The sequence below is a fragment of the Myxocyprinus asiaticus genome, chromosome 12, assembly GCF_019703515.2.
Source record: "Myxocyprinus asiaticus isolate MX2 ecotype Aquarium Trade chromosome 12, UBuf_Myxa_2, whole genome shotgun sequence".
NCBI lineage: Eukaryota > Metazoa > Chordata > Actinopteri > Cypriniformes > Catostomidae > Myxocyprinus > Myxocyprinus asiaticus.
This window is the reverse complement of record NC_059355.1, coordinates 29306359-29332526: the sequence shown is the minus strand read 5'-3', so window position 1 is coordinate 29332526 and position 26168 is coordinate 29306359. Positions and strand designations below refer to the sequence as shown.

Genomic DNA, 26168 nt, shown 5'->3' with positions numbered 1-26168 from the left:
ATGCAACCACTCATTCAGGTTTTGTGCTGAGGAGCCGAGACAAGGTCCAGGCCATTTCAGCAGGTAGTTCAGTGTTGTGGCAAGAGGGACACAACGTCTTGTTCCCTCCATCAGGGAACGGAGGTTACGAAAGTAACCAGGGCGTTCCCTATCTGTCACTCACTCGAGGTTGTGTCAATGTAGTAACACTAGGGGTCCCTATACAAAACGGCACAACTAGCTGAACTGTGTTACTTGGACTGGCGGTGCGAGACGGGCAGACCGCTGTGTGCCTCGTAGCCAAAGCACCAGGCCGTCATGTAATCTCCCCCAACGCTCCTATGAGCGTCGAATGGTCCTTTGGGAACAAGTCGACTGCCCAGCAAATAGGGACAGGCTAGCCCAGCCATGGCCTCTTTTCTTCTTTTTTCTTCCCAAAGAGTGGAATTTGTTAACCGACTGGGGGCCATAAATGTCTACGTCGGGGGGGGGGGGGTGTCACTCCCAAGGGGAAGACACCATGGAGACCACACCCCGCTCAGAGAAGGGGGGGGTATTTTGAGTGGAAATACGTCACATGGTCTTATTGGGTCTTGTCGGAAGTATGTCATGTGGAGAAGTCGTATGGTAGGTCCTACCCGAGGGGGGAGGAGTTTCTACGAACATGGTGACCGGGGACAGAGGGGCCTCTGCCCTAGGAAGACGCAGTTTACTGACAGGGAAAATGATTTAGCGGAAGATAACTGGGCTGGCAGCAAGTTTCGCCGCAAACTCGTCTGCCACAGGGCTAAGGAGGAAAGTCATCCAGGGATCACAGCTTGTGAACACGACTGGGGGTCAAAAGCGCACGTCTTCACCTCAAGGGAGGGGAAAGGCACTATGCTCAAGCGGTACACCCGACCAGCTGTCCCGGAACTTACCTGCTAGTACCTGACAATACACGGGATGAAACTGGCTCAATTCGGAGATTGTAGTACCTCGCAAAGGTGTTGGGCATTGCCCAGCCTGCTGCTCTGTAGATGTCTGCCAAAGAGGCACCACTGGTCAGAGCCCAGGAGGCCGCTACAGTCCTAGTAGAGTGGGCTCATAACCCCATAGGGGGCGGCACGTCCTGAGCGTGATATGCCATCACGATGGTGTCAACAACCCAATGGGTGATCCTCTGTTTGGAGACAGCACTTCCTTTCCGCTGTCCACCAAAGCAGACAAAGAGCTGCTCGGTGCTTCTAAAGCTCTTTGTACGATCCCAATTGATGCGTTAAGCACGCACCGGACACAGCAACGCCAAAGCTGGGTCTGCCTCCTCCTGGGGCAGCGCTTGCAGGTTCAACAACTGATCCCTAAAGGGGTCGTGGGAACCTTGGGCACATAGCCCGGTCGGGGTGTCAGGATCACGTGAGAGTAGCCCGGACAGAACTCCAGGCACGTTTCGCTGACAGAGAACGCTTGCAGGTCTCCTACCCTCTTGATGGAAGTGAGCACAGTCAGGAGGGCAGTCTTCAAAGAGAGTGCCTTAAGCTCAGGGGAAGCACTTACCTGGCTCCTTGTAACCACCCCCGGAACAGCCTGGGACAGGGGAGGAAGAGGCCTGTCCGCTGGAGCGCCAAACCTGCCAAAATGGAATGGTGGATGGTGGTCATGATGACACCGTGTATGTGACCCTGGGAACAAGGAAACCTCTCTTTTGCTGAACTCTTGGGTACCGCAGGCGGCGAAATGAAATGAAAAGGCAACAAAAGATTTTCCTCCCGGCCCTCCACCAGGGGATGGAGTGGTCTGCTTACCAGCTCCAGAGCAGCGGGTTTCGTCATCCCTGGGTCGCCCGTCTCAGGGCGTTTCGAAGCCTTTCGCAGGTTATTGATGGCCAGCCGTGAGACGGGTGGCGTCTGCTTCCTGCCGGGCCGCAGGGGCGGGCTGCGGTGGAGCCGGTGCAGTCACCACAGGGAGACGCCCTTGGCGATGAGCAGGAGGGTGTGGGATCTTGAGCCGCGGGGCAGGATGTGCCGGATAGCCTCCATCTGCTGCTTCACCAAGAACTGCTGGGCAAAGTCCTCGATGGTGTCGCCAAACAGACAAACCTGGGAAATGGGGGCACCAAGGAACCGTGCCTTGTCGGCCTCTCCCATCTCGACCAGGTTGAGCCAAAGGTGTCGCTCCTGGACCACCAAGGTGGACATCGCCCACCCGAGAGACCGCACTGTGAACTTCGTCGCCCGGAGAAGCGAGGTCGGTCGCCGAGCGCAGCTCCTGTATCAATCCCGGGGTGGAACTACCCTCATCCAGTTCCTTTAGCACCTTGGCTTGGTGGACTTGCAGGAGAGCCATGGCATGCAGGGTGGAGGCGGCTTGTCCAGCGGCACTGTAGGCTTTGGCCATCAGGGATGACGTAAACCTACAGGCCTTGGACGGGAGCTTTTGGGTTACGCCTTGTCCACTGGAGGAATCACTGAATAGCTCCTGGCCGCCCCACCATTGAGGGTAGTGAGGGCGGGGGAGCTGAAAAATCAGGACCGGCAGTAAAAGGTGCCTCCCACGACCTTGTCAGCTCCTCGTGCACTTCTGGGAAGAAAGAAACTGGGGCAGGGCGTGGCTGTGAGCGGCACCGCGAGCCCAGGAACCAATCATTGAGCCGCAAGGGTTCAGGGGAGAGTGGAGGGTTCCACTCTAGCCCGACACTCGTGGCTGCCCGGGAAACATGTCCAATCATCTCCGCGTCAGCCTGTGACTGGGCGACCGTACCCGAGGGGGGGAGCCCAGCTGAGGCTTCACGTCCGACTGGATGAGCCCACACTCCGATGCTGCGCTCGAGAGCTCATCACCTTCACGGGCTCCGAACAAGAGGTCGAACTCACCGTGAGATGAGCCGGCGGATTCATCCGGAAGCCCGATCAGGGCAGACAAGCGTGCTGGGGAAAGGGAGGTCCGTGGGGGGATACCTGGCGAAGGTGGTCCCATTGGGGTCCCCAAATCGCCCCCAGTGCTAGCCGCGCTGGCCTCATACCCTTAAGTAGAAGGACCGAGGCGGGGAGCTGCTGGGGTGGCTTGCTTTCTTATGATGGCAAGCCGCGATCGCAACGTTGCCATGGTCATGTTCTCACAATGAGTATATGATCCATCCACGAAAGCTGTCTCCGCATGGGTAGCACCCAAACACGAAAGACAGCGATCGTGACCATCAGAAGGCGAGAGATAACAACCGCAACCAGGAATAACACACAAACGGAAAGGCATCTTTAAAAAGACATGTCTTTAAAAAGACGTTCCGTGTGTGCCGCTCTTTTAGAGAAATATACTCTTTTATTTCTGCCGAAGCGCCCAGGGGCGTTCTCTGCAGTGCACCAGTGCAGAGGAGGGAGAAGCCGCTGAAATGCACCATCAGATCCAGCAGAGGTGAATGAACAGTCGTGGAATTCAGCTCAGTGAACATCGACCATTTGGCTCCAAAGAGAAAATCTGAATGAGTGGTTGCATACCAGCTCCTTTTATACCCGTATGTTCGGGGGAGTGGTATCGGCAATTTTCATTGGCATTTTGTCAAAGACCAGAGGTGTTTCGGGCTCCCAAGAGTGACCCCTAGTGTCACTACATCAACACAACGTCGAGTGAGTGACAGATAGGGAACTCTATATGTTACATGTGTGAAGGTATCCAATTGACATCTTTTGATAGAAATACGTTCTTCAAAATGGACTGAGCATTTTGGCCATTTTTGATTGCAGTATTTTTCACTTCATCAGACAGGTTCATTATTATTGTTTGTTGCAACGAGTCTTCTTTTGCATTTTCATGGATGCTAAGCACTGGAGTGTGCACCTCCATCTGAGCAGTGTTATTATAGTTAACGAAAACTAAAATAAAAACTATCTAAAACCATTTTCGTTAACTAAAATGAAAATAAAAATAAAATTATTTGAAAAAACTAAAACAAAACTAAAATACTTTTTCTTAACTCCAGAACTAACTAAAATAAAAATAAAAATGATCTCAAATTAATTTCAGTTTTAGTTTAGTTTTAGTTTTAGTTTAAGTAGGACACTTTTGGAAATTGTAAATTTCAAACATTGCAAACATTATACCTTTGAAAAAAGCTTAGGATGTCTTCTACCTTAGAAATTAGAAATTCTTAATACTGAGAAGTAGAACTTTTGAAGACCTTCTTTTGACTAAATCCCAGAGGAAAAATTATTCTCTAGAAAATATCTACAAAGTATTTAGACTATTTTTTTAATATACAGGTGCATCTCAATAAATTAGAATGTCATGGAAAAGTTCATTTATTTCAGTAATTCAACTCAGATTGTGAAACTTGTGTATTAAATAAATTCAGTGCACACAGACTGAAGTAGTTTAAGTCTTTGGTTCTTTTAATTGTGATGATTTTAGCTCACATTTAACAAAAACCCACCAATTCACTATCTCAACAAATTAGAATATGGTGACATGCCAATCAGCTAATCAACTCAAAACACCTGCAAAGGTTTCCTGAGCCTTCAAAATGGTCTCTCAGTTTGGTTCACTAGGCTACACAATCATGGGGAAGACTGCTGATCTGACAGTTGTCCAGAAGACAATCATTGACACCCTTCACAAGGAGGGTAAGCCACAAACATTCATTGCCAAAGAAGCTGGCTGTTCACAGAGTGCTGTATCCAAGCATGTTAACAGAAAGTTGAGTGGAAGGAAAAAGTGTGGAAGAAAAAGATGCACAACCAACCGAGAGAACCGCAGCCTTATGAGGATTGTCAAGCAAAATCGATTCAAGAATTTGGATGACCTTCACAAGGAATGGACTGAGGCTGGGGTCAAGGCATCAAGAGCCACCACACACAGATGTGTCAAGGAATTTGGCTACAGTTGTTGTATTCCTCTTGTTAAGCCACTCCTGAACCACAGACAACATCAGAGGCGTCTTACCTGGGCTAAGGAGAAGAAGAACTGGACTGTTGCCCAGTGGTCCAAAGTCCTCTTTTCAGATGAGAGCAAGTTTTGTATTTCATTTGGAAACCAAGGACCTAGAGTCTGGAGGAAGGGTGGAGAAGCTCATAGCCCAAGTTGCTTGAAGTCCAGTGTTAAGTTTCCACAGTCTGTGATGATTTGGGGTGCAATGTCATCTGCTGGTGTTGGTCCATTGTGTTTTTTGAAAACCAAAGTCACTGCACCCATTTAACGAGAAATTTTGGAGCACTTCATGCTTCCTTCTGCTGACCAGCTTTTTAAAGATGCTGATTTCATTTTCCAGCAGGATTTGGCACCTGCCCACACTGCCAAAAGCACCAAAAGTTGGTTAAATGACCATGGTGTTGGTGTGCTTGACTGGCCAGCAAACTCACCAGACCTGAACCCCATAGAGAATCTATGGGGTATTGTCAAGAGGAAAATGAGAAACAAGAGACCAAAAAATGCAGATGAGCTGAAGGCCACTGTCAAAGAAACCTGGGCTTCCATACCACCTCAGCAGTGCCACAAACTGATCACCTCCATGCCACGCCGAATTGAGGCAGTAATTAAAGCAAAAGGAGCCCCTACCAAGTATTGAACATACTTTCCAGAAGGCCAACAATTCACTAAAAATGTTTTTTTTATTGGTCTTATGATGTATTCTAATTTGTTGAGATAGTGAATTGGTGGGTTTTTGTTAAATGTGAGCCAAAATCATCACAATTAAAAGAACCAAAGACTTAAACTACTTCAGTCTGTGTGCATTGAATTTATTTAATACATGAGTTTCACAATTTGAGTTGAATTACTGAAATAAATGAACTTTTCCACGACATTCTAATTTATTGAGATGCACCTGTATATATGTTGTAACACTTTTACATCATAAATCATTATGTAACATTTACAAACATTACACCTCAAATTTCTGTTATTTTCTTTACCATTGCTTTTCCCACCGGTGGTCATGAAATAAGCTCTGCCACACATCCCCATGTAAAAATCATCAATTTAAAACCTCAAAAAGGTAATAAAATTTTAAAAAGAGTGAGAGACAGAGAGAGAGAGAGAGAGAGAGAGAGAGAGACTTTGACTTTTAAGGTCTCTTTATTACAAAAGGTTAAAAAATAAATAAAGAAGAATAAATAATCACACAATTATTTTTTTTATGCATTTGGCAGATGCTTTTATCCAAGGTGACATACAGTGCCCTTATTACAGGGACAATCCCCCTGGAGCAACCTGGAGTTAAGTGCCTTGCTCAAGGACATAATGGTGGTGGCTGTGGGAATTGAACCAATAACCTTTTGCTTACCAGTTCAGTGCTTTAGTCCACTACACCACCACCACTCCAATTATGAATGTAGTTTTACAAGCAAACATTACTCAAATATAAATTTGCAAACAGTCATCAGGGTCAACTTCACAAATACACTGATTTACTCCACATTTATATTTGAACATCTGTAGATCATTAATCAACTTATAATAACTATACTCTATGTTGATACAGGATTTTATTAATCCATTTAATACTGAAATAACATCAGTTGATCACTTTTCATTCAGTTTACTTTTTCTTGACAACCATATAGCCATCTCTGCTTGCCCAAATAAATAGTTTAATAAAACATGACTCTCCATTCTACTTCTGCTATACTTGGGCCCATAAATAAACCTTGCAAGTGTAAAAACTTCCCCCAGGGTTTGACACCACTTTTCTAATTTATAAAATAATGGCTGTAATCTCACACAATTAAAAAATAAGTGAAAGAATGTTTCTTGTACTCCACAAAAAGGACAACCCTCCCCGACCTGTGGGTCAAGGTGTGCTTTGTGTCTGTTTGTGGCTATTATACCATGCACAATCCTCTATTGCAGGTCTCCAGTTCTTTTCTCAATAGGAGGTTTGATCAAGGTCCTCCAGCAGCCTTTAGGGAAGCGCTTGACCCAAAGATCTCTTGCCATTTAGACTCTCTCACACTCTGAAGCTGAAGAGGATGTGACACCTTTACACACAGTACATAAATAGCTTTCTTTCCAGCATTTCTAAAAAGTCCCAGCTGAGGTGTCTTAAAAGAAAGCAAACCATTCTCCATTTCTTGCCATTTTCTAATATCAGGTGAGAAATTCAGCTCTGGGAAGACAGAAGTCTCTTCCTCTCCAACAGGTGTCTCTAAAGACAGTCTATGGTCTGGTGGTAAAAACTCATAATTTTGAGTCAACAGTCTCTCTGCCACCCAAACTGATCTTATGCCCAGTTCTGAAGCCAAGTTCTCAGCAGAAATCCATCCTTCCTCAGAAACAAAATGTCAAATTTTGGTAATATTTGCAGTCCACAACGCTTTACTGAGGGATACTGATTTAAAAACTTCTAAATCCAGTGCAGAATTAAAAAAACAGTGGTTCTTCTTTCAGCCATAGTCCCTTCACACCATTTGGCTCCCGAGAGAAACTGAAAAATGTCCATGATTTTAACATTGATCTGTAGAAAAATGTCAGTCCTGTCAGGTCTAGTTTTTCGGTGTCCATAAGAAACAAGTGGCGGTCTAATCCCATGTCACCCGCTCTCTTCAGGAGGGCACAGGCTACCCCAGCCCACCTTACATCCTCCCCATATAGGAGTCTCTGAGCCGCCTGGAGTCTAAAAGCTCTGACTCTGGATCTAATGTCGACTAGCCCCTGTCCTCCTTTCTGTATTGGCAGATAGAGCACTGGTGCCTTCAACCAGTGCTGACCTGACCAGCAGAAGTCCACCAGGTGCTGTTGAATTCTTCTTACTAAGTCCTCTGGAGGCTCTAGAACCATCATTTTGTACCACAGAGATGATGCAACCAGGTTGTTACAGACCAGGATTCTCCCCCTGTAGGACAGCTGGGGTAGCAACCATTTCCAGTGAGACAACCGAGCACACACTTTTTCCAGTAGACCCTCCCAATTTTTTTTTCTATATTCATCTGTCCCTAAAAATACCCCTATATATTTCAAACCCGCTCTCCCCCGCTGCACACCACTAGGTAGTGATGGACTAATAAAATCTTGACCACACCACAGAGCATCACTTTTTTGCCAATTAACTTTGGCTGAAGACGCTTTCCCATAATATTCCAAAGCCTTTTTTACACATTGAACATCACTATGACTTCTAATTAAAACTGTGACATCATCTGCATATGCAGAGAGCTTGATAAGGCACTTAAAATCCAATGTATTGAGCTGTAAATCTGTTAGCTGTCTTCTCAATCTACACAGCAAAGGCTCAGTGGCTATATTGTAAAGTTGTCCTGAAATAGGACAACCTTGCCTAATGCCTCTGTTGACTTTTACAGGAATACTGAGGCCACCAGCTATTTTAATCATAATGTGGCCCCAGCATACAACAGTTTTATTTTGGAAATAGAATTGTCCCCAAAACCAAAAGCCTTTAAGGTATCAAAAAGTGTGATCAACTCTTGGCAAAATCAAAAATGTCTTGTACCAAATGTAAATTATCTATTATGGATCTATTTTTTATACAATATGACTGATCTTTATGTATAATTGTATGCAATACACAATTTACCCTATTGGCCAGACATTTAGAAAACAAAATTGTAATCAGAGCCTAAAATTGCTACAGGTCTCCAGTTCTTCAAGAGAATTAGGTCTCCTTTTTTTGGGAGTAGTGTTAAAACTGCCCGCTGACAACTCAAAAGAAGAATTCCTTCATTGATGCATTTTTGGAGTACCTCAAAATAATCATGTCCAATAACATTCCAAAACTCTTATACAATTTGGCAGGTAATCCATCCAATCCTGGCATACGTCCTGAGGAGAGTCCCATAACAACAGCAGTAACCTCTTCAAAAGTGCGTTCAGTCTCTAAAGATTGCTTATGTTCTAATGTTAAAACAGGAAGATCTTGTAGCAGTTGATTTCTACACTGTTCATCTGAGTTGTCAGCAGCATATAAATTAGAATAAAAATCCACAGCAAGTTTGTGCATCACTACTGGGACTGAAGTGTTATGTCCATTGTTATCTTTTAAAATGAACATCTGTTTTTCTTGTCCTGCTTTTTGCTCCAAGTTAAAGAAATAAGAAGAAGGTCCATCCATGTCTCTTATTGTTAAAAAACAACTTCTTACAAGAGCTCCTTTAACATTTTCATTTAAAAAGGAGCTCAGCTGATTTTTTATTTTTTTCAGTCCACAGTTCTTGTAGATTCCTAGCAACATTATCATTCATGCTCTTTTCAATGTCCATGATCTCTTTTTCCAACCACTCTAATGTCTTTTTCAAAACTAAAGAGGAATGAGATGTATATTGTTGATAGAAACCTCTTATGTGCACTTTACCAACTTCCCACCACTGAATAATACTTTCATAAAGGCAATTTTCACTTTTCCAGGTTTCCCAAAAAAGCGTATAATTCTCACAAAAATGTTTATCTTCCAAAGGTGTAACATTGAAATACCAATAATAACTTGTATGCTTTCTTTCAGTCAAAGTACACTCAATTGTGATAAGTTTATGATCAGAAAGAGCTGTTGGGATGATAGCTGTATTAACAATACAGAGCTGAGGTATTCTTCTAAAAATCTTACTTTGTGTTCAGCAGAAGAAAGACAGTAATACACATCTGGGATGGCATGAGGGTGAGTAAATGATGAGAGAATTTTCATTTTTGGGTGAACTATTCCTTTAATTGTTTACTTCCCAAAGATTAGTTAAGAAATTATTTATAATCATCAAAGGAAATTTGTATGGATACAGTGGGGATCAAGATTAAATGTCCTTTGTCACTTTACCCATATTCACCATATATTATAAAAATTGCAACATTTAAAATCCAAATTAAACAACAAGACTGCCCTGACATTTTTTAAATGATACCAGTAAATGCTTCTGCTTTGGCAGCCATGAAAAATACTAAAACTAAAATAACTAAAACTCAAATAAAAACTAACTAAACTGAAACTAAGAAAACTAAAACTAAACTAAAATTAACAGAAAAACTGTGAAAACGAATGAAAACTAAAACTAATATGGAATGACAGATTTATATAAAATAGAAATTAAAACTAAATTAAAAATCCAAAACTATAACAACACTGCATCTGAGAGTGTTCAAAAAACTTTTTTCCTGAGTGCCCTCTGTTGTTGTTTTTTTGTTTTGTTTTTGTTTGTGTTTTAGATCTGTGGCAGAAGACGTTACGGAGCATATCACCCACTCTTTGGCCAGTTTCATCTCAGCCAATTTTTCGGGACCCTGGCATCCAAACTTTTTGCAAACAACGCAACCCTGATGCGACCCCTCCATGACAAACCACTCTGTTTCGGTCTAGATTGCCCCCATTCTTTGACTTTCTCCAGTGTTTTTCTGCTCACCTCCACATGCTTCTTCCCCTGACCCGCCCAAGCTCTCAGCAGTTGCCGACTTGATCTGTTCCTCACAAGTTTTTCTTGCTCTGTGTTAACATCATCAGCAGGTTCAGTAGGTGAACTTGCACCTTTGTTATCACTGAAATCTAAACTTACTCTGGCCTGTTTGGTTTCAGACGTCAGGCCCTGTTTAAAATAATCCAGTAAATGAAGCTGTAGTTTCGCCACTGTACCTCGTTTCCAAGTGCCGAGTATAACGCCACACACACAGACACACACACACACACACACACACATATTGGTGCAGCTATCCTTACGAGGATTCTCCATAGACATAATGATTTTTATACTGTACGAACTATGGATTCTATCCCCTAACCCTAACCCTCACAAAAACCTTTCTGCATTTTTACATTTTCAATAAACATAATTTAGTATGTTTTTTTAAGTGATTTGTATTATGGGGAGACTAGAAATGTCCTCATAAACCACATTTATAGCTTAATACCCTTGTAATTACCAGTTTGTAACCTAAAAAAATGTCCTTGTAAACCACTTAAACCTGCCCACACACACCCACACACACAAGCAATATCCTCCAATTGGAGAAGTTCTTGTTACCATGGAAATGAAAATCATGGTAAAATTCAATAGATCACCATCAAAACATGGCATGTACAACATACTGCGTAGCTTCATTACTTCCTTTTCTTTCTTTCTTTCTTTCTTTCTTTCTTTCTTTCATTCTTTATTTATGTTTTACATTTAAAGGGATATAGCAAGTCATTGACAACATTATCGTTATTATACTTTATTTTCATGAAACATATGTACAGGTCATCATAGCATAAATGTGTTTCAGTGGCAAATGATTTGGAGGGTCTCCCAAAACCCTAAAATGTAAAGTTTTATGCCCATGTGCATGCCTATATTGGGCAGGTAGGTAATATATCCTTTGATTTTTACCCATTATATCCTTTTAATTTTTTTCAATGTAAATGTATTTTTTTGGTGGACTGTTACAATAGATGTATGTCTGTATTTTTACTTGGCTCTCTTAATCAGTAGTCAGTCAGTCAGCAAGAAGTATAAATAAATAAATAAAATATATGGTGAATTTCTAATTTACATTAGCAGCCATCAGACCCTGTTTATGTTTTGGATGACCAAACTGTGAACATCACCTTCAGTAATGCTTCACATCTAAGCCCGTTCAGCTACACACAGAAAAGAGTTTTGTTTTTTGTTTTAACAGTGCATGTTACAGGTTGTTGACTTACATCAGTCATTTACTATTGCATAATGAAATGAGTAACGACATTTTTACATGACATTTCTTTTCTTAAAATAAAGTGTTGCATTGGAGACTAGCTAAAATTGTATACATGTATTGTTACGATCTGAAATTCTGTTTCTTGATTTGTTGGTTTTTATAGTCTCTAGTTTACAAAGAGTCAAGTCATTGTGTTTGTATAGCTTTTTTCACAATACATACACATGTACAGTGTTGTTTCGAAGCTGTTTCAAAGAAAATAGTTCCTTAATAGTAATACCACCAGTGAGCAAGCCAAATGTGACTGTGGCAAGGAAGAACTCCCTACTAAGATATTTAGTTAGAGGAGAAACTAAAACCTTAGTAACCAGAGACTACTGTAGCATATTCTCCTCGGGCAGGCACATATATAAATAAAGGTACATGTCACATATTGAGCCACTTACTATTACTAGCCATATGTTTTATTTAATAAAATATGACAATTATTTTTGTGTAATTAGGATGATTACTGCATTGTAGATAAAAAGATTCTTAATAGACATAACATAGATATAATTATTGTAGACATAATAAACTGTAATCTTTGAAGTCCATCCTAAACAGAATTATTCATATATACCTCATTGCCATATATAACTTTTATTTTTAATTAGTGATAGTTTTCATGCAGTGTATTTGTTTTGCAGCAGGAAACACTGTCAGTAGTATTTAAAAAGCCATAACCAATTGATACAGTGGCTATTGAACTGTTTGCTGTCCCAAAGCAAAATTCAACTGGTAAGCAAGTCTGCACAACTGAAGAATTGCCTATAGCACAAAATTCAGAAAATCAGAAATGGGAAAACAGCACATTTATGGTTTGATTCATAAGATTTGATACCGTATATTGCTGAAATACAAACATTGACTGAAATGTGTCAGACTCAGACAAACCAAGGAACAGTTTTAGTTACACACCTACACTGGTTCCATCAGCCCTTATAATGGCACAAGATTGGCTGGCAGCACAGTTTATTAAAGATACATTCTGAGTTGCAGTGCTACACTGGAGACATTGCAGCATTTGAACTGCTCATCACAATAATTTAAAATAATTAAATGGAATGTTTTCAAAATAAATGTTGAGGTTTAATCCATCACTTAAATACTCAAAGAGAGTAGACTTAATTGTCATCAATTATAGATCCTTTCATTTTACATTACCTGAGTGGAGGAGTGATGAGGTAAGAAGACAGAGACCCAGTAGCAGCCACATAATGAGAAAGACTCAACAGTTTAATTAGAAATAAATAAAGTGGTGTGCAGTCTACAGCAAAATAATAGAGGAGTATAATAATATTGGAGGGGTATTTGTTTCTCAAATACCCCTCTACACTCAAACAGGTTTGACCAGTCTTCGTTCAAGGAATTTTTAGTATAAGACATTGTTCTCTGCATAGGAAAAATGCTATTCTGACACTGTTTTAGGGTGAAGAATTAAAATACAATAACACTTTTTTTCCCCAGTGTCGATGTTAGTGTGTATTTACATGAATACTGTAAAAAATTAGTAATACTAATGAACTACCAAAGAAAACTTTTTGCATCTAAAGTTTATTTTTTTAGAAGCTGAAAAATATGTACCAGTATAGTGGCATGTATGAAAAATGTGGAAAATGTATTTTTCACATTCATAGAAAAAGGCACTATATTTTGCTATTTTGCATCAGGCATACTGTAGCTGAAGCACTGACATGTTAATTGCTCATATGAGAAAAGGGTTTGTAACTATAGCAATAGTAGAACATTATGATCAATATTTAGCTCTTTCACGATACATAGCAGAAAAGACACTAACATTCAATGACTGAATCTGTGTCAGCATTCTTACTGGTCTATTGATAGACTATGAGGTTTTATCATTGTACTGTCATATCTTTTTAATCAACAATGGACAAAGAAAAACAAAACAAAAACCAGAGGAGGAGTTCTTTAAATGGAATGATTGAAAAAGCATACAATACATCACTGAATCAATGTAACAGATTCCAGTATGTCAAGTTTTCACATAGTGACAGCAACGGTTTATAGTGGTGTTGTTAGTGTTGATGTGCAACCAACTAACCATATAATAATTCATAGTAAGGTAGGCTTTTCATGTTTTAAAAGGAAGAAGAAAATACTTCCCATACAATGTGTTTTGTTGTTGATGTCAAAGGGCATCAAACCACAAAGAAGAAACAAAAACGAAATGCATGTTTTTATTAATTCAATATTTTATCCATGCATATACCTGTATATACTCAAAAATATAGATGAATAGTCATTACATTTCAGGGTATTAGTTCACAGCGCCTCCCACAATACTACACATTACTGTTGCACAGATATTTAAATTTATACTTTGTCTGGCTGACTTACTGATTTGTCATTAAACATATCTCTTCATCACAATGTTTGATGCCTTAATTTCAAGCAGGCATAATGTACAAAGAGTGCGACAACAGTCCGGCCCATTATTATGTACTGCTTTAATCTGTGTCTGTTGGAGAACTTGGAAACTCATGTTCAGTTTGCAGGATAGGAAGTTTTAATTGTGTAAGAGCTAGTATTGCAGCAGGTTACAGTATACTGTAAACTCTGACATAGAAGAAATGATAACTGATACAAAAAATGATGTTAGTCATAGATTAATTTGAAACTATTCTGTTGAAAGGAAAAATGTTGGTATATTAACAAAAATAATTCACATAAGGACAGGGCATTTCATTGACCAGCATTGAGCATTTAAGTGCTTCAGACATTTCATAGATCATACTAAAGCATTTTAAATCACCTCTCAGGTTTTTTTTTTTTTTCCATCAGTCCCTAGCTCTCTGCTGGGATGTACCGATACTGTGACTGGAGACATACTGGCAACATAATATTTCACCTGTAAAAGCAAGGAACAGTTCTTTATTGGGCATGACCCAACAACCCTCATATAGGAAGACACATCAGGTTATACTGAGACAGGCCACAGATACATACAGGGGGAAATGTTACAGAAAAGTGCAATAAAATAAATAAATATAGTGTGTATCTGATCATTTCCTTAATAAAATTCATAGATTACGTTTCATCGCCTAATAAAAAATATAGTCACATTACCTGAAAATAGAAGGCCAAAACATGTAGCAATGTACCATGCCTGATATACACAAATATAATATCTTGAAAATAGCTACAGTAGCTGTGCTTCAGGACAATTGAGGTTCTTAAGGGAAGTTTAGGGAAGCCCACCCTCCATGGCCCTTCTGTAACCATGGCATCTTTGATTGGCGTACGGAAGTGCATTTATCATTGGCCATTTGTCTCTAAGTAGAGAATCTGCAATTTTCTAGCAAGTGCTGTCTCTCTGTTGTTGAATGTTGGCCTGGCCAGCAGAGTCTAGTTGAGGCAGTAGAAAGATGAACATGACTGAGCCAGTTCAGGATGAAGACAAGGCCTCTGCACTCAGAGTGGAGCTGTAGGATCTGTGATTGCGGGTGGATCGGCGTGAGCTTTCAGAAGGTCAACTATCTCAGAGTGAGAAGCCTTCATGGCTACTGACAGAGCTGTGTGTCCATCCTACAAGACAGAGTGACAGAGGGAAGGAAGTAAAAATGATAAATGTTGATCAAATGTCATTATGAATTCAGCAACTCAAAACTATTAAATACAAAGCTTTTTTGGATGGATTAAATTGTTGGATCCTGGGATATACAGAGAAGACATCATAAATAGCACATGCTGCATTCTTTTTGTACTTTAAGTATCTAAATTCCATAAAAGTTAAATGTATATACTTTATAAAAAACAGAAATCTATTTGCTCATTCTTTTTTTATACATGTATTCAATTGAAAACTAAACAAAGGCAAGATAAAGTTTTAACCAATAAACTTTATTGTTATTTCATAAATAGTTATTCTAAATTTGATGGCTGCAACACATAAAATTTTTTTTTTTTTAAAAAGTGGGGCAGGGAATTAAGGTTTTTACCTCATAGCTATAATATATGATTTATTTATTATTATTTATTTTTTGTTTAATAACCACTATACTGCAGTTATTTTAAAATCTTATTTTAAACAAGGATTAAAAATAGATAGAAAAACTACACCAGTGTAAGGTGAATACGAGCAACTAATTTTGACCGGTGGGGAACTGGCTCCCCTGGTGAGCCTGGTTTCTCCTAAGGTTGTTTTTCTACATTGACTAATATCTTATGGAGTTTTGCATTCCTTGCCACATTCCCCGTTGGCTTGCTCACTGGGGGACTAAAGACAAATTATTTTTTGAAGGCATAATATACAATCACAACACGCTATTCAATTAAACCACACATTGTGGACTTTAAGACATTACAGACATTACAGCTTCTTTTTCTGTTAGAGCATGATTTTCTATAAAGCTGTTTTGAAAAAAATGTTGTTGTGAAAAGCGCTTTACTTTTAAAAAAAAAAAAAAAAAAAAAAAAAAAATGACTTGACCACTGGGTGGCAGTGTTCCATTGTCCTAAAATATAGTATGGACTTACCAATGGCACAAGCAAAAATATTTTGTGATTTAATGCAATGAAATTAATGCTTTCCATCCCTTTAAGAGTGGTTTAAAGTGATAGTTCACCTCTAAAAATCAGTTATCATTTATTCTTTAAAAAAAAAAAAAATGCAGAATGTTAGCCTCAGTCACAAATTCCTTTCTTTGTATCTTTTTCTTTTCTCCAGGGCTGTCAGTCCCTAACATTCTGCCTAACAACTACTTTTGTGTTTTACGGAAGAGAAATTAGGGTTATTGATGACAGAATTTGTATAGTTTTAAAATCAGTGTGTCTCTTACTTTATCTGTGAGTGACGTGTCACAGTCTTGACTCTCCAGCAGTATTTTGGCTATCTCAGTATGCCCGTGCTCACAGGCACACATCAGGGCAGTGGATCCATCCCGGTCCTGTATATTCACATCAGCTCCGCAGTCCAGAAGAACCTGAACCATCATTGTTCGGCCATGACTAACTGCAAGCATCAGTGCTGTTTGCCCTGACTGGTGGAAAGAAATGAAAGAAAATCAAAAATACTCAAATCTCATTCATCCACTCTTTGAATTTTTACAAATTCAAGTGCCTCACACCTATAAAGAGAAAAATTTGACTATTAAATATCACCTCACTGCTGCACTCATAAACATTTTGGAATAGACACAAGCCCATTTAGTCTCTTCAGAAAGCATTCAGTACCCATAGATTATTTCTAGTTGTGCAGTGCTGCAAAGTCAAATTAAAGTATATTCTAATCGGGTTTCATTTTTTAAATTCCAGAAAAATAATTCTATAATGTCATGTTAAATAAAATTAAACATTTGCTATATTTAAAGTTAAATAAAGCATTCGAATGCACAGCGAAACATAATTTGGGGTAAATATGTAGAGTGAATGTGTGCTGAGCTACAATAGTGAGTTGCCTGGTATAAAAATTGTCAAAAGGCCAGACACAGAAACAAGAAAAGGAGTATTCCTGTTATGTAAGTAGTTTCTTTTGCAGAGGGCAAATATGAAGAAGCATGCTCTGATGGGAGGATAGAAGATCCACTACATGGCCAAAACTATGTGGACACCCGAAAACCCACTCATATGTGGTTGTTGACCATTTAATTTTACAACCATGGACATTAATAGGGAGCTGGCCCTCTCTTTGCTGCTAAAACAGCTTCTACTCTTCTGAGAATGCTTTCCATTAAATGTTGGAACATGGCAGCGGTAATTTGCTCCCATTCAGACACATAAGCATCAGTGAGGTCAGGCACTGCTGTTTGATGATGGGGCCTGATTTGGCATTCCTATTCATCCCAAAGGTGTTTAGTTGGGTTAAGGTCAGTCATGGGGCAGGTGAAGTTCTTCCACACCACACTCAGTAAACAATTTTACTGGTGGTATCCTATGACAGTGACACATTGAAAGTAACTGAACTCTATGGTATGCCCTATTTATTCAAATGTTTGTCTAGGGAGACTGCATGACAATATGCTTGATTTTATGCACCTTTTAGTAATTGCTGTTGCTGAAATAGCCAAACCATATAATTAGAAGGGAGTCTCGACATAATTTAAGTCATGTAGTGCAGGATATACAGAAGTTCTGAGATCGATTACAATAACATTCTGGCTGCTGCGTAAGTAAACACATATTATTTTATGCTTGTTGTATGAATCATATTTAGTAAGTGTTTGTGTGTTCTTGCAGTACAGGATGCTGTGCTGTCTTGCTTTGTACCTGGCTGGCTCGTGCATTGATATTGCCCATTCTCAGTAACTGCTGAGCCACCTCCATGTCCTCAGGGCTCTCTGCCGCAGTTAGAGCTGCCAACATTATAGCAGTGTAGCCCGCCTTGTTCTGGTGATCCACCTCGCACAGCCCTGAATAATAGAATTACAGAGAATTTAGATAGATTCAAGGGTTTTAAGTGAGAAAGGGAAAGATCTAAAGACCATCAGTTTCCATGATAAACAATAAATATATTAATGAGGTACAAATACTATATAATTCATGTATGATAAGAGTGTAAATTGCAGCTGGAAATGTAAATAATTCAACAAGAACTTTAAATTAGTGATGGACTGACATATTGGCGAGATCAATTACAGTAATGCTTTCCATTTTTGGATGATTGGTATGGACGGATAATCATGTTTGTTTGGCTGAAGTGTTAGTTTACCCTTATATCAATTCCAAAATCTACAGCCAAACTTTTCAATGGATTACGCACATTTTCTAAATGCATTTTTAGTACATATTTTATCGTGTTTTAATTTCAGCAATCTTGTTTAAATTTTGTTGCTATCACTACATTATATTAATTCTATCATCACTTTTATTACAGTCTTTATATCCAGTCTTTTTGGAATACGTCTGATTGTTCAACTTTGATTCTGATTGTTTGTGTCCTTTTGTCATCAAATAATTTTGTATAAGAACTGCTAAAGTGTATATTTGGCAACTAATCTCCTACACTGTGCTAGTTTCATGTGTCGGGTAGCACTCCACAGCCACTTCCTTCTCATATTAATTAAATCAATATTTCATGTCCATTTATTTATTTATTTGATAAGTAGCCATGTAATGAGTGGGATAATGTGTAGTCAGCCCTCCACTTTGTGTGGGGTCCTGATCACCTTATTGTGGTTTATTTTGCGATAATGACAGACTGACTGTACATTATCCCCTATATATCAACCATTGACCAACCTGCTTGCTAGATATTGACATTGTTGTTGAAAAACCCACATTAGACAACCACTATTTTAAAAGCTTTATACAATCGGTACAAATCCTGATATATCTCAGGTTCATCTTGAATCAGGTAATGTATGTACATGTATGTCTCTTACCTGTGTCTAATAGCAGCTTGACCACAGAGAAGTTGGAATGGGACACACTGTAGTGCAGTGCCATGTTGCCATTGCCATCAGCCAGGTTCACTATATAGCGCAGGAGAGTGGGTGTGTGGAAGCCCACCTCTCTCAGGTACAGAGTGACTGTGTCAGCCTCTGAATACTTCTGACTGGAAACACGGAACCACTCCTGATAGAGCACCATCAGAACCTGCCTCTGAGAATCACACAGTGAAGAGTGAGCTCACTCTAGTACATTACAAGTAAATTTGTGAAGTTATTACATCTATATTTGTAGGGGAACGCCTTCATTTTCATGTTATACACAACAGAGTGCACAATAACCTTTCTAGATAACCTGGCATATTTCACAAACCATAGAAATATGGCATACAGTACACTCCTTCATATAAAGTATACAGTATATTATAGGTGTTAGGATGGTTTAGTATGTGTTTAGGGACGATTACTGGCTTACAGGCCGAGCTCAGAAGACGTCACTAACCTGACTCTGTTAGGACTGACTCCTACGTCATTTTGCATCACGTGTGGACAGATTTTAAAAAGGGATCGTTCATCCAAAAACCTCATGTTGTTTTTAACACATATGACTTCCATTGAACACAAAAGAGGTTGTTAGGCAGCATGTTAGCTGAAGTCACCTTTCACTTTCATTGCATCTTTTTTTTCTCTCTCTCTCATACAATGAAAGTAAATGGTGACTGAGGCTAACATGCTGTCTATCATCTGCTTTGGGTGAAGTGTCCCTTTAAGTTGTATGTAGACACCCTGCCAAGTTTATATTCCCCAACAAACTGTTGGTAGTGGCAGGGTAATAAAGTTATAAATCAATGTTAACTTCTTACCATCTCTTTATTTGGTGTAGCAACTTCAGCCATTCGATTCTTCAGGAAATGACAAGCAGCCATGAAGTTTTTATCAACTAACTCACTGCAACAACACAATCAACAACACTGATTTAACTGCAATCAGAGTGGCACATTAAAATGAATATTTCCATGTCACTGTCTTTTTTGTATATTACATACACCAATCAGCCACAACATTAAAACCACCTGCCTAATATTGTGTAGGTCCCCCTCGTGCCACCAAAACAGCACCAACCTGCATCTCAGAATAGCATTCTGAGATGCTATTCTTCTCACCACAACTGTACAGAGCGGTTATCTGAGTTACCGTATACTTTGTCAGATCGAACCAGTCTGGCCATTCACTGTCGACCTCTCTCATCAACAAGGGGTTTCTGTCCGCAGAACTGCCCCTCTCTGGATGTTTTTTGTTTTTGGCACCATTCGGAGTAAATTCTAGAGACTGTTGTGCGTGAAAATCCCAGGAGATCAGCAGTTACAGAAATACTCAAACCAGCCCATCTGGCACCAACAATCATCCATGTGATTATCTAATCAGCCAATCATGTGGCAGTAGTGCAGTGCATAAAAATCATGCAGATACGGGTCAGGAGATTCAGTTAATGTTCACATCAACCATCAGAATGGGGAAAAATATGATCTCAGCAATTTGGAGCATGGCATGATTGTTGGTGCCAGATGGGCTGGTTTGAGTATTTCTGTAACTGCTGATCTCCTGGGATTTTCACACACAACAGTCTCTAGAATTTACTCAGAATGGTGCTAAAAACAAAAAACATCCAGTGAGCGGCAGTTCGTGGATGGAAATGCCTTGTTGATGAGAGAGGTCAATGAATGGCCAGGCAGGTTCGAGCTGACAAGTCTACGGTAACTCAAATAACCGCTATGTACAACTGTGGTGAGAAGAATATAATCTCAGAATGCTATTCTGAGATGCAGGTTGGCGCTGTTTTGGTGGCACGAGGGGGACCTACACAATATTAGGCAGGTGGTTTTAATATTGTGGCTGATCTGTGTATACAAAGAGAGCCATTGAGAAGCTACTACCTAAAAAAAGATCTTAAATCATGCATGAATCTGACATCTTCAGACTTTAATGTAAAGTCATTGTCAAATACAGATTGACTTCAGATGAGCCCCACATGAAAATCTGTATTTGACCCAATGAAATATAATGGTTGAGAATCTTGGTAACATTATTTGAGAGTGCCACATTCTGGAATATCATCTCAAGCTAATTGTTACCGATATTTGAATGACACAAGCATCTTCATCACAACTTTCGTCTTTGGCACATGCAGTTTCTGCCCAAGTTCTGTCTTTTGAAGAGTATTTTTAGCTTTAATATCATGTGTTGCCTAACATGCTAACATAATTCAAGTAAATATGTATGCATGAAATCTTTCACCCCAATCCACATATTGCAAAGAAAATCCAGGTGTTTTGATTATCATTAAAGAAGACCACGCCCTTTGCTTTTCTCTCACGTCCACATACTGTAGCTTTAAATGGTTTGGCCCATTCTTGTGGAACGGTTTTTAAGTAGTCTAGTCACTGGGCATATTAAACCTGTCACTCAGTGCTTGTTTCATAGTGCCTTCCTGCCAGATGATGGGCCAAACAAAAGGCAGGATTGTGTTCAATCCATAACAGAGGCTCCTGGCCATGGGGGACATGCACGAAGGGTCACTGCGCACTTTAATGTGTTAAGCCAGCTCATATTATGAGCTAATGTGCTTTTCACACCAGATTGGAAAAGCAAAAGGGGCAACCACAAAATAAATTTCCTGTGGATCTTCATAACATACTCTTTTAATAGTGTTTCTATAGCAAAAATGCCATCAAAATGTAGAATATCCTTTTGCTGATTGCGTTATATCGAAATAAATCATCATGCATTCAGAATTTTGCCAATGAAAATTACAGCATCAATGATTCCTAGATTGTTTGTATAATGTGAGATCTATAAGTCTATATTTCAGATTCCATCAGTTGTTGAGTTGTTACATGTAGATTTTTTAATGATTACTTAGTTGATAGCAAAAAATGTTAATACTATGGCTAAATTTTTAGTGGACCAATGGAGTAGACCTGATTTTTTCTGGATAGTCCCAAATGTTAACTCTGTTGACATTTACTTTATTGACTCTATTTTTGGGTCACAAGCTATAATAAAAGTATACAAACATTTTTGTAAATACTAATCAATTACAGCCCTAAATGATAACCCTTCTCAACATTCATAATGCGCATGCGCCTTAGCGAGTTGATTGACAGGCGATGTCTGTATCAAAAAGGTGACTGGCTCTTTTACCTGTGAGGCGGGACTTCCTTTCTACATCCGTTGACTGTTTCTCCCATTCATTTAAATAGAAGTGGTCTGTCTCTGCTAAATAAACTCTGATACTTCTAACTTAATCTCTGTAACTGCCATGTTATTGGACACTTTCATTCATGGATTAAATTAATCCTGGTTTACTGTGTATAGTGAATTTCTACAATGGCATGTGTAACTGAAAACTACTGCTTGAATGATACAGCTTCCAAGACACTAGGTGTCACTGTAAGCCAATGTAAGTCACTTTGACATATTTCATAAAATTATATATATATATAAAATTGGATAAGAATGAAATAAACACAAGAACAGTTTAGATTAATACATTTTTTATTAGAGGACAAGTCAATATGTAAATGTTAAAAACTTCACAAATTCATTAAAATCCATAAAGTAATCATACATATTTCATGAAACATTTAAAGGAATAGTTCACCCAAAAATGAACATTTTCTCATCATTTACTCACCCTCATGCCATCCCAGATGTGTATGACTTTCTTTCTTCTGTAGAGCACAAATGAAGGTTTTAGAAGAATATTTCAGTTCTGCTGATCCATACAATGCAAGTTAATGGGTGCCAAAATTTTGAAGCTCAAAAAAGCAGAAAATGGCAGCATAAAAGTAATCCATAAGATTCCAGTGGTTTAATCAATATCTTCTGTAATAACTTCTGTAATATTAATATCTTCGATTACACTCCCTAGTGCTTGACACATGTGCACAGCCGCTAGATGGCGCTACGAAGAATAATTGAGCTTGAAATCATAACCGTGCCTAGAGACTGCAATGGCAAGATCTACACTGTAAAAAGTAATTACATATTGATTTGACTCACCCAAATCCAACTGGCAGGGGTGGACTTAGCACTAGGCAAAGGTAGACATCTGCCTAGGGCCCCCAGAATCCAAGGGCCCCCTAAAAATACAAATAATATACTTTGTTATTGTCATTAATGCTAAATAACGTGTGCTGAAATTATAAATATCACTGTTACAACACCAATATGATTGCTGTTGCTGTTATTTTCAGCACCATCAATGCAAGTAACCCCTTTCCACCTCAGATCAGGCTGTAATGGAATATTCCAAGGTTTTTATGCATCTACACAAGTTAGTAAACAGGAGAAAGTGAGTCTCAAACCACTTGGACAGATTTGTGCGATTTCACCGTATACTCTGTTGCAAGTTACAAGTTCAGCTACATTATTACTAGTTCAGTTTGGTTTGAATTTGTGGAAAGAAAAAAAATTAAACGGAATCCAGACTTCCTAGGTAACACTGTCTTTCCAAATGGATCAGATTGCTGCACAGCCTGCACCACCACCCACCGCTGCTTCCACGAGCAGAGCACTCACTAGTCACCAATATACAGTGATGATGATGAATATGATCTGTGCATTGACACTCGTAAATAAAAATAAATAAATAAATAAATAAAAACTTTTTTCTCAGACTCAGACATTTTTGCCTTATTTAGCAGTGTAAATCTAGCAAACTTTTTACGTTTTCACATTTAAAAGTTGATCAAAGCCTTCTGGAAACATGCAAAGTCAACTTTTAGTTTAATAATTTGGATATAGTTAATTCAAGGTCAATTTGATGGAGGAAAAGTGCATTAAGAAAGAGGGAGAGTGAGAAAGAAAAAAGGTATTGTAGTGGTATGTATTGTAGTTCATAGTAGCCAGATTGTGTGTGTGTTTATATATATATATATATATATATATATATATATATATATATATATATATATATATATATATATATATATATATGTATTGTCAGACATTATTATTCACTCCTTTTTAGAAAGTTAGCACAACTGGGGGAAAGACACAACCACTGACACATTTTTTGTTTGCACATTCTAGTGCTGTCACAGAGACCGATGAGGTATCTCAGGACACTTACTGTATTTCAGTGATATCTTTCAGGATGTAGGAATATTTTCTCTATACCATTCTAAAAAATTAAATTAAATTAAAAAATGTTTTAAAAAATAATAAAAAGGCTTACAGCACCTTTAAGAGAAAATGTATGTAAATGTGTGTTACTGAAGAGGGCCCCACTCCTGTACTTTGCCTTGGGCCCCCAAATCACTAAATCCGCCCCTGCCAACTGGATAACTTCAGAAGACATGAATTAAACCACTGGAGTCTTACGGAAAATTTTAAGCTGTCTTTTTCTACTTTTTGGAGCTGCAGAATTTTGGCACCCATTCACTTGCATTGTATGGACCTACAGACCTGAGATATTCTTTTAAAAATCTTCATTTGTGCTCTGCAGAAGAAAAAAAGTCATACATATCTGGAATGGCATGAGGGTGAGTAAATGATTAGAGAATTTTCATTTTTGGGTGAATCTCTTTAAGGAAAAACAGTTATATTATGTCTTAGAAGGTGGCAGAAGCCAAAGGAGCAGCCTCAGGTGCACTGGTACCTGTGCAAAGACAACTGGTATCAGTATGACTGTCTGTTCCAGTTCAATTTATAACAATATTCACGTTTACAATGTGATGTCGAAGAAAAAGAGCATTACCTTTTGTCTCTGTTGGACATTGAATTTTCACATCCTGTCAGGTGATGCGACCACAGCCGTGACGCGACGCATACTCGATCGCTCCCATCATCATTAAAGCAGCCGTTAATGTCAAGTGCGTGACTTGCGCAGCTTCATTGATTATAATGTGAGCGATCTCGCGTCGCGCCACTCGCTTGACATGGTTGTGTCGCTCTCTCTGGGTGTAGACATTGTTTCCGTCTGCATTTGTGCAGCGACCTTAACAGATATGAAATCAATTAGCTACCAAAATAGCTTGGTATTAAGTTGATTTTATAATACAAATAAGTATATTTAAAAAACAAAAATGATCGTGTGAGACAACAGAAGTTGCTCCTGTCTGTACAGTAATGATTGATAGGAATACAAGTGAATACAAACCTTAATTTTATTGAGGAAGTTTCCCCTCAGGACGTTTTCTCAGGACAGGAGGCAAAAAAGGGACAGTTGACAAACTGGTTTTATCCAGTTTGGCAAAGATAAACCAGCAGTGTATGAAGGTAAAATAGTGCCTAAATGATTTGCATGCACAGAGTAAGATTTGTAAAAGCATAAATGAAGTTACAAAAATGATAGAAAAATTTGCATGTACAGAGTAAGATTTGTGAAAGCATGAATGAAATTGCAAGCGTAAAAATAAATATTAGCAAAACTTTAATGCTTTGCATAAGTGTAATTCATGTGTTGTGAATCTGTAATTGCATATTAACACAAAGTAAATTGGTGTATATTCTTCTGATTTACTTTCTTTTCATGCTTACACTTTTGGCACTGTTCAAACCTGCAATCAGTGATATGCAAGCAAAGAAAAGGTGTCATGAACAGCTAAATGGATTGACTGCGTAGAATCAGTCTGTATGTAAAATAAACTACTGCAAACGTGTAAATGACGTTCAGAAATATTCTGATATACACTGTTCTGTCTTCCCTTTGTTGCACTCACACTTTTGGAACAAATTTCTCACTGAAAAGAGTAGTGATGGGAAGATCGGATCATTTTACTGACTTGAATCTTTGAGTCTCGTTCAGCATAATGAATGAATATTTATTCAAGTCATTTCGTTCATTTCGTTCATTTGAGCAGAATTAAATTAAAATGTTACATTTTCGATAGCCAAATCCCCCCAACATGTCTACTTATGCAAACTTTGATTATAGTCCCAATAAGGAAAAACTGATAATGCAGCCAAGGACAAATTATGAGAAACAGAATGATTAGTTCACCTCTGGAATCTTCTTGTCCGAGTTGTTCGTTCTTTTGTCACTGCATAGTGTATATGGCTGTCACGTGGCAAAAGAACGAACGATTTGGACCAGAAGACTCTAGAGGTGAACTAATCATTTCTGTTTCCTGTGTGAGCAATGCATAGCGTACACGGCTGTCACGTGACATAAGAATGAACAACTCAGACCAGAAGACTCGAGAGGTGAACTAATCATTT

At 39.1% G+C, this 26168-nt stretch overlaps 1 protein-coding gene across 8 annotated transcripts in view; it reads right to left on the bottom strand.

Annotated features, from left to right (window-relative positions):
- Window positions 1-12907: 12907 nt before the first annotated feature.
- The window catches only part of LOC127449050 (KN motif and ankyrin repeat domain-containing protein 4-like), a 79580-nt gene continuing 66319 nt past the window's right edge, over window positions 12908-26168 (bottom strand). For 3 of the 8 annotated variants that reach the window (XM_051712147.1, XM_051712149.1, XM_051712150.1), the window contains 5 exons: window positions 19808-19892; window positions 18939-19158; window positions 17824-17966; window positions 16398-16598; window positions 12912-15144 (listed from right to left, as the gene is read on the bottom strand). In XM_051712147.1, the coding sequence (XP_051568107.1) occupies window positions 15031-15144; window positions 16398-16598; window positions 17824-17966; window positions 18939-19158; window positions 19808-19892 (763 nt within the window). In that variant the 3' untranslated portion in view covers window positions 12912-15030. Of the gene's footprint in view, window positions 15145-16397; window positions 16599-17823; window positions 17967-18938; window positions 19159-19807; window positions 19893-23006; window positions 24946-26168 lie in introns of those variants that run through there. The other 5 variants (XM_051712151.1, XM_051712146.1, XR_007898644.1 and 2 more) reach the window with 5 other exon arrangements.